We start from the raw sequence: 15285 nt of genomic DNA, 5'->3' as shown, positions 1-15285 counted from the left end.
CTGCAGACACCCCAGCACTGAGACAGAAATTATCCTAAACAGGATTTTGCATGTTGTCCAAATTGATAAAGTTAATTTCTTATTCCTTGGAACAGTATTTTCAAGTGGTCCTGAATGGAAGTACTAATGCCTCAACTTCATATGACTTCCACAGACATAGTAAGTGTAGGCCAGTTTTTTGGGGGCCCTGATGTGAGAAGTTAGTGGGTATGGTGACTAGCTTCAGAGCAAGCAGGAGTTAAATGCTGGAGAGGAAGCAATTCTCAAGCTGCAGCAAAGATAATCATGATAATTTATCATCTGATAATCAAAGAGCACACTTAATTCGTTCTCATTATCAATGTATTTCAAGCACAAGTACCTCAGTACAAGAGGCCTTTCTGTGCACAAGTTGCACTGGAAGGTTAAAGGGCCCCATGGAAATGTGATGCAGTTGCTTCTCCTGAATGGGTGATGTGTTGTAGTGCAGTTTGGAGGCCATCTCAGTGGCCTCCTTGTCCCCTGAATGTGGAAAAGGGCCCCTGGCATCTAGAGCTGTTCTTTTAAACACTTCACCTTTCTCTAGGACAGCAGTGTCTTCTTGGAGAAATGACTGACGGTTTGTAAGAGCTGTAGGGATTTGGTTCATTAAGGAACCATCAAGAAATGAAGCTGAATCTGGAGTTTTTAATCGTGTCAGAACTCCAGTTTGCAGCATCTTGGGAGCAAGAGATATCTGCAGCATGCTAAGAGTGGGCTTTTACCTCCAAAGGTGTGGTTCAGAACTAAGTACAGTGTGCAGTGTCCAAAGTTGTAATTTGTACAGTTTCCACCAGTAATTTAATATTTAATGTCACCTGAAGACAGGTCTTTGCATAAAGCACAGAAGAACTCGTGTACTGGTGTGTTGAAGCAGGCTGTCATAGCCCTCCTGCATTAGGGCTCTGCAGAGAATGCCTGCATGGGCAAGACATCCAAAAGCAAAATCAGTTACAGTAAAAGTATGACATACTTTTACCACATGCTGGTGGTAATTTTTCTTCTACGGTGACTTGCTTAATGATTACAGGCAAAGTAAGCCATGGTTCTGGGCTGTGCTGCCAAAATCTGCTTTTACAGTAGCAGCACAAATGCAGCTGCAGCTCACGAGCCTTGGAGCCCCAGTGCAGAGGAAGCCAACAGATGACATCTTGCTGTTACTGCATAGACTGTTCTGTAGTGGAGCTGGCCTCACATTCCCTGGAAACAGCCTGGAAAACATGCTCTTTGTGTACACACTCCCCCCTCCCCAGCTCTCACAGTCACAGTTGAGTTAGGAAACAAAGTCCCAGCCAAAATTCCTCAAGGGAAAGGGACCCAACTTCTTCAGGATATGAGCCTCTGAGAACAAAATCTCCCTGTGAGAAAAAGGCAGCTTCTTAATACAGAGGATTATAATGTTGGTGGTGGTGTTTTGTTGATATATGAAACTGAGATTTCAAAACTTTCCACTTGATTCAGCTGTACTAAAAGGACTTCCTGACCTCTCTCTTACAAAACTGTAGGATCTCTTTAAATTTGCAGTCATAAGGAGATCAAGGTGATGTAGCTGATGGCAGGTTAAAGTGATATATTGCTGAAAGGAACCATCTTAATTTTAGGCAGCTGTATTCATTGCAGCTAGCAACTATTTCTTCAGTTTTTCGTATCTTTCAGCAGTGTTGATCAGGTACCTAAACCTGTAGCTTCCAGTTCTGTTGCCAGCATTACTGCCACATACTGTAAGCCTGGTAATAATCTGAGTGCTCTGCTCCACTGTACAGCAATTAGGCAGCAGGCAAAAGACTTAAGTAAAACCGTATGTAGGTCAAGACTACCAAGATCAATTTATTTCTGATTACTTACAAATCTTCAACACCTCAGCCCGAGATCAAGGCCATATTGTGTTAAAAGAAAGAAACAGCACGTATTGACAGTTCATTCTAATATGGGGTTGGGTTGTTTACCTTAAAATTACTGTTGCCAGGATGCATCAAATAATTGATACAAGAAGTGGGAAGGAAAAGTAGGTGTTAAGGATGTAAAGATGCTGTGCATGTGTCCAGTTCCAAAGAGGAGCAGAATAGAGTTCCTGGATTTGATCCCTCAGTGTATGGGCAGGCATCCAGTGCCTTTGTGTATCCCATCTATAAAACAGATATAACAATCTAATTTGTCTGCAATTGAAAGGCACTGTGCAGTTTAAATGTGCAAGTGTTACTAAGTATCAGCAGTGGCCATAGCTAGTGCAGAAAAACTGTAAAGAATGTTTATTAGACCTAGAATTTTGACCTGGATTAAGATTAAATTGGTTTGAAACAATAAAGAGTTGCTGAGAAGAAAATGAAAGTTTTTATAATCGCTTGACTTCTACTGGCAAAACTGTTTGCTTCTGGTAGCATTGTCTCTTGAGCTAGCTACCCTGTGACATTGTCAGGGCTCAGCTGCTCTTGTTTAGGATACAGTTTTTGCACATACAAGGAAAAAACCAACAGGAGACATTTCTTTCAGCTCCTTTTGGAAGGGAGCAGTAGGAAAGCAATGTCTGCTCCATGGACAACAGCCAAAAATTGGTTGAGAAGAAGTCAGGAGTAGATTAAGACTGTAACTGGGAGCAGATCCAAGCCAGCATTTCCCCCCTCCCCATCCCACTGCCACTGCTGGGGTTGCACTGGCTGCTGTGGTAGGAATGCCATGGTGTGGCAGCCGTGGGAGCGGCTGCTGGCCATGGAGCCGTGGAGCGGCTGCTGGCAGCCAGGCAGTGTCCTGCTGTCCATGGCTCACTGACCCCTGCTACACTCTGGCCTTCTCTGAACGTGCTGCCCAGATGGAAAAAGCCAGCCTTCACCCTGCCCTGGAAGGAGAGCTCTTGTTAGGCTTCTAGGAAGGTTTTGCAAACAACATGAAAGGAAGCTGGAGCTGTCTGCGGAGTTCTTGAAAGCTCTTGGACATGGCTCATGGAATGAGTGCCTGGAAAACCCGCTGGTCTTTTCATCACCTCTGTGGCTGCTCACTTCTTTGGTAGCTTTTCCCTTTCAGAACCTCGAATCCTGGCCACTTCAACATACAAACCAGCACCATTATCTAGACTGGTTTGTCCTGGCCTGGGTAAATACTGTTTCAGGCCACAAGCAACTTGTCAGCAGCAGGTAGGCTGCTCCAGCATTGTAACATTTTCTGTTTCTGACTAATCCCAAAGGGGGGCAGTGCACAGGCGACGGTGGGCTGCATCCTAATATCCACTTACTTGTATAGGTTCGCTCTGGATGATGCAGTGGAAACAGAAGGCAGACAAACGGCTGCTGTGGGTCAAATACTGATCTCAGTTGTAGGAAACGCAGCACAACTGGCCACGTTAAACTATTGGGGTTGCACTAGAGGCTTTAGTCTGACATCAGGTACAACTCCAAGCACTTCATGAATTGGTCAGCAGCGTTCAGGGACTTTTCTGGACTTGCTGGGGCCGGGGGTCTTACACATAGCTGAGTAATTTTGTCTGAGAGAGTTACTTCATTTACTAACCTGTCTCTACATAGAAAAGGGGTTGGTATAGAGTGAGAAAGGATATGTTCTTCATTTTGAATTCTGTTAAGTGTGGCTTCAAATTTTGTGGGGTTTTTGTACCGGTGACTTCATCTGCCATCATTAATCAGTGAGCTGTCTAAGCCCAGCAAGCTAATTTAGAGTCCCGCTTGTGCATTTGATCAGCAAATGCAAACCATGTGTAATGTCAGCAGGTCACGCGAGGTGATGGAACATGGGATTTTCGCCTCAGTTCCAGAAAGGGCCATAGTTGCTTCCAGGAAGCTGAGCTTGGCACTGGGTGTGGGCAATTGAAAAGATTTATTTCCCTGTATGAGAGCTCATTCTAATCGAGCGTTTTCCAATCGATATGTTTCTTACAGACTTTCCAAAGGCTGCATTAGGAAAGCAATTTTATTTATTTTATGACCCTGAAGCCCTGAGGGATTCAGATGTCTCAGCTTCCCAGGGTCTCTGTACAGACAGTGAAAGGAGAAAGGCTGGGTAACAGGGCACCACACCAGCAAAGTCAGCATGGCAGAAACCAATGGCAGAGCTTCACTGGATTGGTTTCTGCAGATGTCTGTGCACATGGAGGCCCCAGAGCAGGCACAGTGCATGGAGCATTACCTGCACTTGTGCTCTACCTCTAATACCTTGTTCAACAGGACACCAGGAGAAATAAGCCTGTGGCTTTTATTTCAGATTACTACTGAAAAAGCGGTTTCACCCTCTGTTCCCAGCAGTGTAGGAGGTTCCCCAAAGCCTTGTCATTCTGATTACAGGCACTTTTCAGATGTAAGGATGTGCAAACCTCACTTGTGGTCTCTTTTCCTGCCTGCCACACAACTCCTCTGTTCCCTATCCAATCGTTTTTTCCTCAACAAGACCTGTAAAGGGACATTTTCATCTGCTGCCATGCATTTCCTTTGTACCAGTTCATATTCACCTCCCAAATAATTCTCTCAGAGGATTAGCCAGGATTCACCTTTTCATTTTCTACCTTTGCTTATCTCTGGGGCTGGAAGTGCAGAGCCATCTCTCTGCCGTAGGATGAGACAGTCCCTGCAACCCAACAGCAGTGATTAGCCACTGCTTCTCCACTGCCTGGGTCAAGGGACACCTGCTGCAAAGAGCAAGTGGTCAGGCACATCACTGCACACCAGACTTCTGTCCCCTGCTCATAACAGCAAGTGCACAGACCACCAGCAGTACAGGATTTACAGGCAGGGCCACATCTTCCACATGTATGCTAACCCCAGATCAGTCCCACAGGGCACTTATTTACACTCTCCATCTGCATGGGAATAGCTAGGCATGCCATGGATTTCTGTCACCTCTGAGGAACTGGAAAGACCTCCTGAGAAAGCAAGATCCTTACCCTTCCTGCCTTTACCTTCCATGGCAGTGATAGTTCTGAAGAACTGCTGAGCACCCTGTGGGTGCTGGGTGCTTTGGGGAAGTCACTTGGGGTAAGAGATGGATGCAGCAGCCCCAGTAGAGAAAGCACAGAATTGCTGCTGCAGGAGGACCTCAGTGCCCAGCCTGGCCCTCAGTTTGGAAAGGCCTTGAGCATGAGCCCACACTGCTGTTCAGCTCAGTGCAGCCCTGCTGGGGAGCAGTGTGGTGGTGGTGGTGGTTCTGTCACGTCCGAGCACGATACCAGAACAGGGCCCCTGGTCTGCAGCAACAATCCGTGACTCTGAACAGGGAGCCGGAGAGCAGCACACACAGCACCAGGGCAGTGATGAACTGGAGTAGTCTGAAGCAGCTATGCAGCATTTTGCACCCCAGAGCATTTCAGATGTTACCTGGCAAAGTCTCATGACACCTCTTTGCATTTTGGTAGTCCAGCATTCCAAACAAAGATGTGAGACAGGAAGGGACTTTAAAAAGTTTCTCTGGCAGAGCCTGAGAAAAGGATTTAAATCTAACTATATGTTTTTCTTCCAGACTGCATTGCCTTAATGCAGAAATTAAGACCAAAACACAACCTCATGCACCTCTCCTGCTTGACATACACCATCATATGCAGAGACAGATATTATGCTTTACAGGTAACATGGAAAAATTTTGTTAATAACAAAGAAAGAGAGCATCAGTTCCTAAAGAGTTACTTGGTAGGAGACATTCAAGTGTTCTGAACTTTTCCATCATCATTTTCCCACTAAAGGCTCAAAGTAGCTGCAGACATGAGCTGGTTTCCCTGATGCTGCCAGTGACGATGCATCTGTCCCTGGGTGTTTGGGAACCAGCTGCTGATTTGCATGCACTGGCCCCTTTGCTGTTTGCCCAACCATGCTAAGTAGTTTTTGGCGTGGGAGTGTGAACAATTCTGTCTGCCCTGCAGAAAGCAGAGATAAATGAGAGGTCTGTCTTTACCCCCTTCTCACATCATCTGCCTGCCTGCCAGGCAGCCAGGCGTGAGGATGGAGAGCATAGCTGAAGTGGAACAAAAAGTTAGACGAAACTTACTATGAATGCTGTTTCCATCGTGCTTGTTGTCCTGTGGCTGTGTCCTCATCTCGAAACTAAAGCAGAACAGCAGCTTTCAGTGGTAATGTGTCTCACATTTTGCATTGGATTTGTGTCCTCAGATTGTTCCAAAATGAGTCAAGGTGGAAACAGCCTGTGGTACATTATACTAAACATTTTAGGTATATGTGTTGCATACACTGAACACAGCAACTCACACTGTAAAATGCATACTCTTGTCTTCCAAACCAAAGGAGTTGCTGAGTGCAAGTGCTTTGCAATATTCAAGGTTGGCTACATCTCTTCAAAAAACAAACTTGTAACCCCACCAGAAGTCTGTGGTCAAGATTGCTGGTGATGTAGTTCTAAGTGCAAAGGTTATACTACCTGAGCAGAGTGCTCTGTTTTTCTGACCTCAAAACCTTACCATGCTTCAGTTTCCTGAGGGGCTCTGTCAGAAGAAGTGAACTCTTCAGAGACCATCAGCCTGAACTCTTCAACAGGCCAGTACATTCCTGTTTGTGCCCATGTCTGTCGGTGTTTGACAGGTTTACTGGCTACTTCTAAGTGTAAATTACCCCATCAGCCCCTCTCCATTGTACTTTGCTTTGCTGCTTAAGAATAGAAAGGAACAAGAGTGGATTTCTTCTGCACTCAGGTTGGTTACCAGCTTGTGCCCTGCAGCATGAGAATTGATCATTCTCATAATTTATAAGGTAGCCAAAGTAACAGGTGTTAGAAACAGGACTTCAGGTGAGGAATATGCTGCAGAAGTAGATGATCTATTAAGACACCAGTGCACCAGCCTGCAGCATTAGAAAGGTGAGCACAGATTTTATTCCCTGTTTAATGCATATGAAGTTGTCAGTTTATAAACATATCAATAAATTATTCTATTTTACTCTGCTGGAGGTGGTGCTTGGAAACTGTCAGAAGACAGACAATATGCTGGATCTCCCAGAGCCAGATTTCAATGGTTTGCATGGCTTTGTCTGCTTTCAGCTATTGAGTTCAAGAAGTTTTTGTTGTTGTTTATTTTTGTGATACACAGATAGGGAGACCATGATGGGGAATGCTTGCCAGATTTCAACCAGAAGAGCAGAGATGGGAGCAGAGCCAGGTCTGACTCTCAGGTCAAAATTCACCCTGGGGAAGTCCATGGCCACCAAGAGATCAGTGTGGGAGAAAGGCAGCATCCCCCGTGTCTGATCTGCACCTAGTGAAAGCAGCAAAACCTTCACACTGATTTCAGCAGTCAGTTCAGCAGGCAAAACTCTGCCCTCATTTTGCAACACAGCCCTCATTTTCCTCACTTTATTCTGCTTAGTAAATATCTTTGTTAGTTGAAGACAGTGCTGTTAGCTTTTGCAGAGAATAAAACCAGAGAGATAAAAAGAGCCCATTTTCTTCCACTGTGGGCATGACAATAAAAGAAGATGGAGAGAGGAAAATAAGAAACAGCATCCAAAGAAGAAAAATAGTATAAGTGGGATTAGGTTTTCTTTCATGGACAGTACAGGAAACCATTTTCAGGACCTACTGATAGCAATGTACATTGTGCTGTAAAATCCCTTCAGTTGCAAAGCCAACCATCTCATGACCTTGTTTTCACAAAACCAACTACTTCTTCTTAAGAAGGGTCAAAGAAGGTGGCATTCAAGTTTAGTAGATGCTATACTGCTCATGAAAGAATTATTTTTTGAATGACAGATTCTGAAGCACTTTCAGCAACACTGCTGTGCACCCTTAGAAAAGCCTCCTGTGACTGAACTGGTTCAGCCTCACAAAACAAATGGGCATGTGGCAGGGGCATGTTTTTTTGAGAAACTAACTTCCCAGGAGAGCAGCAGGGCAGGAAGGGAGGGAAGTGAGAGAATAAGAGATCCATCTAGGGAAAAGCAGTTTGCTTATTTTATGGCACCTTATGTTTTCCAAACACAATGCATTTTAATTATGGGATCACCCCAGGGGTGGAGTGATGTGGCACATCCACCTACTCAGTTTAGCCATAGACAAACTGAATTAGACTTGCCTGCTGATTCTCAGTAATTTCAAGCCAAGTGGTCCTAGGTCATATTACTTTGGGGCTTTTCTCACAAGTTTCAGAGGTGCTGCTGAAACCCAGCAGAGACCTCATTTGCAGTGTGAAGTGTTGGGTCTGTTTCAGTTGCCAGCACAGCTCATGGGACTTATCCCAGTCTGTGTAACTTATTTGGCTGTTCTGGGTCTAGCACTGATCAGTCTAAAGCTCTCTTTGGACATGGTACTTTTTGTACTAGTTAGACAGAAGACAAAAATAAACTGTCACCTGCACGTGGAAAATGTTGATCTGTGTTTGTACAGGGAGTGATTTATTACATTGTTATCTATAAGGGAGCACACTCCTCACATGAAGTTACTGTACAACTCTGTCCTTGTCAGCCCAATTTTCACAGAGATGTTTTCTTTTGTTTCACTTTCTGGTGAAGTATACATCAGAAGTCTGGTTAGATTTCTACATGACAGTTCTCCTTTGGGCAATTTATTGCTTGTATGGCATGGCAGAGAGAGAGGCAAAAGAAACCACACATGAGTATTTCAAGCACTCCTCAGATGGTCTTTTCAGACCCTTTCATATGTTGTGGTCTGTCTGCATCACGTCTCACTTCTTTCTCTTTTAGCTACAGCAGCAGCCTGAGGTCTGGAGTGTATTTTCTGCAGGAATAGCCCTTTATTCAGCAGAAGATGAACCTCACTCTGGCATTTTAGATGACAGTTTCCATGTCTCTGAGCAAATCTATACCTCACCCCAGTCCCTTCAAAAAGAAAGGTCCTACTGAAAACTCTGACCTCAATAAGCAGACCCTAATTCATAGGGGGAAGACAATTTACTTAATAAATAAATAAAGGCTACCACTTGTTTCTGTAGTACAATAGTACGCTACAGTTGAAAGCCAATGGAAATTCTTGCTGCTGCCATGCAGACATCCCTTCCTTAGGTCAGCTCTGACCCTTTCTCAGGCACAATCTCAATTCCTCTTCAGACAGAGATTCATTTCTGTATGCAGCTGTGGCTCTGGGACTTTCCAAAGCTGTTGTCTGGGAATCTGGCAAAGCAGCAGAATGCAACTTACTTCATGTTACCTCTTGCTGAAACAAATAAAAGGGTTGCCTATCTGTTAAAGAAGTAAAAACCAAACCAAAACAAGAGTGGTACAACTCTCCCAGGCTTCTTTTAGTGCTTGGTAGGAGGAGGGTAATCAGATCTCAGAGAATGGTGTGCCAGGAAGGAAATTTCTTCCCATGTGCAGCATACAATCAGCCAGGTGCAATACAAGGAAGGGAGGTTCGTCTTCCTCTGAAGCATGAGGTACTGGCTCCTGCCAGAGGCTGTGTACCAGAGATCTGATCAGATATGGCAAATTTTATGTTCCTATGCACAGTGGGTAAGCTTTGTAGCAAGTCAAACAATGAGTCATCTCACAAGGGGGAAAGGAAAATAAAGCTTTTGTCGCCCAGTGGATTGGAGATAATCTCTCTACTTGGTTATAAACAGCTCTTCACCATGCTGCCTTCTCTCCAGGGGAAGGAAGCTATTTTAAATTGTGTGTAAAACAGATATTGAATTGTCATACCTCCTAAGCTTCTCTGCCTGGGCCCAACAAAGGTAGCAGGCAAAATATCTTTGATGGTAATGTGGTTGGGCCTCTGTGAGTAAACACAATAGCCTAGGCTGTATAAGCTGTACGAGCTGGTTGGCAGAAAGGGAATGCCAGATTCTCCTTGGCACCCTGGAAAATCTGTGCCCAAACCAAATATCCCTACTATTTTACTAAAAAATGCTATACCGTCTTACATGGACATAGTTACATTGGTAGTATTTTATTGCTATACAGGAAACACAGGCTAAAGCAGTGCCAAAGGTGGCACAGTCTTGTCCCTGGCTTTCCTCTCCCATGGAGAATGGCACCTGGAGGAGGGGTGGGCCTGTCTGAATACACCTCTCTCGACAACACATGTGCTGATAGTCACACTGTTACAGGGGCTGTGTTTCAGCAGCCCTTCCTTACAGACCCCACCCCAGCCACCTGGAGAGAAGCCATGGCTCTCTTGCATTTGACAACTTTTCATTATTCTTGATCCATGAATGTACAAGGGGTGTGAAGAGAGAGCACAACTCTCTTCCATGAATGGATGGATGGCACTGAGGACTTTGCCTGCTGCCTGCTCTGCACATCAGATGGAGCAAGTGAAGGAAAATCCTTTTGCACAGTGAAATCCTGGAATGAAATAATGTCCTGTGAGCTTTCTTCAGGATGCTGAGGCAGTTCTTGTTTCTCAATATATCAGAGATAAACCAAAGTGCCTAAAATAACAAAGTATTTTGCAGTCCAGTGCTTAGAGTAATCCTGCACCAACATGACATTCCTCTCCTACACTTTCCCCTGAGCCTTTGTATGTTATGCTGGGGGGAGAAAGGGTGGATTCAGTGATGTTTGCCTGTGTTCCTGTGCCTTGTCTCCATCTAGTAACAGAACCATGGTCTCTTTCTGGCACAGGTTTGCAGCCGGTTTACTGGAGCAGGGAAGATGTGGCACAGTGGCTCCGGTGGGCGGAGAAGGAGTTTTCCTTGAGGCCCATTGAGAGCAACACCTTTGAGATGAACGGCAAAGCTCTGCTGCTCCTGACCAAAGAGGACTTTCGATACAGGTCCCCTCATTCAGGTGAGGATTATTTACAGAAGCTGTGATTGGAAAGAGAGGAAGCTGCAACAAAAGCTGAAGAGGGTCAGAGGAGGAAACAGTCACCTTTGCTGGGGTGGACTGGGAAAGGGAGGGCAGAGACAGTTGTATGAGGCAAGGACAAAAAGGACAAAGAGGCAAGGAAATCCTGATACACCTGAGTTGTAGGCATATTTGAATGCAAATCCAAACCCAAACATCCAACCTGTTTATAGTTAAAACTCCCTGCAGAGCTCCCAGAAAGCAAGCTGCTCTGGCAGCATTTTGTGACTTCCAGCTCTTCCCTGTAAAGGCTTATCTGTTCACAGACCCAACTACAGCAGCAAGTTAATCAAGTGCTCCAGACTCTTTAAGCAGACCATATTAGCATTTTGTCTCACAGTTGTCTTGGCTGAGGTGCTGCTAAAAGTGACTGCAAAACTCCTTCCTTGGGGACTTTGCTTCTATTTAACAGCCCCTGTGGGTTTTGCTTTACTTTACTATATTCTCACATGTGCTGGAGTCCAGCCCACAGCACAGACAGGTGTGCAAATCAGTCTGCCTATTGCTCAAATTATGTCTTCATTGATTCACAAAGGAGATTTAGAAATGTGTGTGTTGCCTGCCTTTATTTGTATCCCCTGTGGTCTGTCTGCTCCAGTTTTACAGTCAGAGTAAGCCTCTGCCCTCCTTTGTCAGGGGTGTTTAACTAAATATGAGTTGTGAGCTTTTTTTTTATGACCATGAGGTACTCCTGTTAAATATGAAGGCTTGCACTTCAATCACTATAGGTGATCAAAGAGCTTGGACCAAGTGGTGACAGAATTGCTGTGAGGAGGCTTCCAGTGCAAGGCTCACAAGGTGCAGGAGTACAGCTGGTGCTGCTTGCATCCAGCTGATAATCAAGCTGTGGGTCTAATTCTGCACCAACCTGCTTGGCCACTCTCCACAACCATCCTCCTGCAGAATCTGCCTCACAAAATGTTGCTTATGTTTAGTGTATATAAAGTTTTTAAAGTGTGTGCTTCAAGTCCAGGACTAATTTTTTATGGAAGAAGAGTCCAAACATTAATGTCTGTTGTCACTGTAGTACCTTAGTGAGAACTGATGCCTAGAAATGTCTTCTTTTTTTTTTTTTTTTTAATTCTGGTACACCACTTGGAATTACTTCCTTGAAAATTAGCCCTGCTTAAAGCAAAAGGAGTATTGAAAACAGGGATGTGGGCAAGGACTGCAAGGGACACCTTTATGTATGTGGTCTGCAACTCCCCTTCCTGCCTGCAAGTTATGCCCCTATTCTTCCCCTTGTGTGCTGTGAGGGCACACTTGAAATAAGCAGGATTAAAAATGTTTGTAGGCTGGAAATAGTGTTCCCAGTGAAGAGCCTCTGACTTGTAAAATCTCACTTTATTCAGAACGTTAAGCTGAATTTGGATGAAGTAATCCAGCTGAAGGCCTCCTCCCTTGCATTTTGTCTCTTCCTTCTCTCCAGGTATTCCCCACTGATAATAAACCTTGTGGAGTATATCTGAGTCAGTCCCTGGAAATTTAGGTAACTGTAGGTAAAGGGACATTACCTCAGCATTTCCCAGAATTAACTGTACGTGAAATTTAAGAACTGTGAAATAATGTTTGCCACAGAGGCATTAAGTTTTTCCAGACTGAGGCCACACGAAAGCTGTATCGTTTCCCCTCATGGTTAAAGCAGGAGAAGAGCATCCACTCCCACAGTCTTGCCAGTAAAGGGCTCACAGCCCCACAGCTGTTCTGTTCAGGGCTGCCCAGGGAAGGGAGGCAGCAGAGGAGGGAGGGAGGGATTGCCAAACTCTTTTCACCATCTTAACACTGCCGCATCTGGGTGATGCAGAAGTCTCAGCTATTTCATTAGGTAAAAAAAAAAAGCAAATGCAGACAGCTTTATGGACGTTTTCACCAGTCTGTCAGGCCAATCAAAAGAGGTACAAATTTGCTACCTTATTGCTCAGAGTGCTACAGCACTAGTTATTTATGATTATGCCACCATTGCATTCAGTGATGAAAATTATGTGGTAAAATCACTTTCTAGACTTTCATGTAACTGGGTGCTCAAGGCTTTGTTTTTAATTAGGTTTTCAGGTATTGCAATCACCTTTTAAAAATGCCCTAAAGTCACTGCTGAGACAGTAAAAGCACCCAAGATGCTAAAAATAAAGGAAGCTGAACTATGGAAAGCAGTACAGCTTTTAACTGTTTCACACCGAGAAACTCAAGTTGCCCACAAATAGAGTATTGGCAGTTTACAGAGACAAGGGACAAATGGTGCACAGCTTACAATCTCATAGAAACAACTACTAAAAAAACCTCATGTTTGAGAAAATTCTCCCAAAAAATCTAAGATTTCCTAAGTGAAACTTCACTAACTTCATTTTCAGATAGTGTGTAATTGTTGCAACCTGTTCCTCTGTAATATGAGCAGTGACAAACAGAAGAGAGTAGGCAGAATGAAAAGTCAACAGACTTCCTACCCTGTGATGTACAATTTCACTTCGAAATGTGCAACCAGTTACACCAGACCAAATGCATAAGTACCTATGTGCTTTGTGTAGATATTGGAATAAGGTCATCCATACAAGATGTAATTTATAAAAGGCACAAAATAAGCAGTTAGTCCATTGGTCTCCTGGATATTGCAGTGTTATGTTCCATTAAGGAAAGACACAGCAATTTTGGTGCCAGGGAATGTCATTCTGTTTTGCCACAGTCACATTCAGAGGTGTGATGTGCCTTTTTTTCTTTCAGAGGAGAACTTTGCATAGCAGTGAAATGCAGGATTTTACTGCTAGCATTTTTGGGTCTGAAAATAGCACCCAGGAGCCATGAATTTGTGCATCAGATGGCTAAATGAGTCTTCTCATCAGTTATGTACATTTTCATTTCCTTTTTCCTGCTGTGTGTCTTTCAGGTGATGTTTTGTATGAACTCCTTCAGCATATCCTGAAGCAAAGGAAAGCTCGTATGCTCTTCACACCTTTCTTCCACCCTGGGAACTCTATCCATGCTCAGCCAGAGGTCATACTGCACCAGAATCATGATGAAGGTAACTCTTGTCTCATTCTTACAGGAGCTGCCATTACAGAGGCGAGTAGGAATTATGCCATTTTCTTGCTCCAAAGTTACTAAAATAAAGCTGTTCTTCTCCCTCTGTCTCCATAGCTTTGGAACAATCAAATGGTCTAGTGAGTCAACAAGCCCTTCTCCATTTATCTTCTATAATTTTGTTCTGTTTCCAAAGCATCTTTAAAAGCTATGTCAGATACAGATTAAAAAGCAGAAAGTTTTATTGACCCTATTGATTCATTTTTTCTCACACCCAGTTAGGTAGACAAAGTTGCTTCATGGACTTTTAGTATCCTGGAGATGCAGCTAAATGCAGTTGTTGGCAGAGCAAGGGAGAGCAGCTTCAGAGGGGAACATCCAACTCCAAGTCACTTCAGCTGACAGTCTGTCAGAACATCATGTCAGAGTTCCTGGCACTGAGCCCATCAGGTTGCTCAGCTGTTGGGCTGGTTGAGCAATTCCCTCTGAGAGAAGGGGGCTTCAGCAGGTTTTCTCTCATTTTTACTATCAGAATTACTTGCTTAGGACTAGTAGTGTCCACACATACCATGAGTGTCAGAGGTGATGGAAAAAGAATAGTTAAGTTTGTGGAATTGCATATTTGGGCTTCTTCTACAAAAAGTAAGTGTGCCTCTTTTCAATGGAAAATTGAGGTTTTAATTTCTTTAAAAATACACATACTGAAGTACTCCTTGGATTTCTTGGATATATAACAGAAAAATATCAAACTTAAGTTTTTTCACAGGTCCTTTCCATGAAAGCATCAGGCAAAATTCTTTTTTTCAATTAAAAATGAACTGAATTTTGAATTTAAAAATCTAGGAAAAAGTTGTGTTAGTCCTTTTTTGAGTAAACAGGAGAAGAGAATATAAGTGAGTTAAGATGTCACCCTGATCTCTGCTAACTGGAGAAAAGATGTATTAATTCTATTTGATATGAATGTATTTCAAGATTCAACATGGGATTACAAGAGAAGATTCAGGGGTGCTGTCAGACCTGTATAAGTTGCCTGTGGCCAGTCTGAGGTAGCCAGAGTCAAATGGCACCAGCAAAACCCTGAGACTAAGCCAACAGCAGGACAGCAGCAGGTGGAATAAGGACGCTCCAAAGTGTTTCCACACAGCCGTGTATATATTCCAGGTTAGATGAGGGTGCTGCAGGTGAAGATGAGGTTCACTTGGCAGAGTTGTGCAAGAGACAGTTGCCTGCTCTTTTAGTAAAATCTCAGTCTTTTCCTCAAGCTTGGCCTTCACCCACGAGTGTTCCCATTCGAAATGTCAAACAGAAATACTAGCTGCTCTCTCAGACATCCCTATATTTAACATATGGAGCAACTTTGACTAGAGAGGATTTCACAGGGATGGTCAGCTGGCCTTTCATATGTGTCATTTAAAAAATAAGTCCTGTACAATCTAGTGATTAAGAAACAGCTTGGATTTTTTCCATACAATACTCTGGCTGCTGATAGTACCACTGTTTTTGCTTAGACAACTCT

At 43.8% G+C, this 15285-nt stretch overlaps 1 protein-coding gene across 1 annotated transcript in view; it reads left to right on the top strand.

Annotated features, from left to right (window-relative positions):
* ETV6 (ETS variant transcription factor 6) overlaps positions 1-15285 on the top strand; it is a 124626-nt gene that overhangs the window by 85758 nt on the left and 23583 nt on the right. Inside the window, exons 3-4 of the mRNA XM_069003432.1 lie at positions 10533-10697; positions 13636-13770. Of these exons, the coding sequence (XP_068859533.1) occupies positions 10533-10697; positions 13636-13770 (300 nt within the window). The remainder of the gene's footprint in view (positions 1-10532; positions 10698-13635; positions 13771-15285) is intronic.

This window comes from Aphelocoma coerulescens, chromosome 1A, assembly GCF_041296385.1.
Source record: "Aphelocoma coerulescens isolate FSJ_1873_10779 chromosome 1A, UR_Acoe_1.0, whole genome shotgun sequence".
Lineage (NCBI taxonomy): Eukaryota > Metazoa > Chordata > Aves > Passeriformes > Corvidae > Aphelocoma > Aphelocoma coerulescens.
Note: the sequence above shows the minus strand (reverse complement) of the source record. Positions and strands in the feature narration are given on the sequence as shown.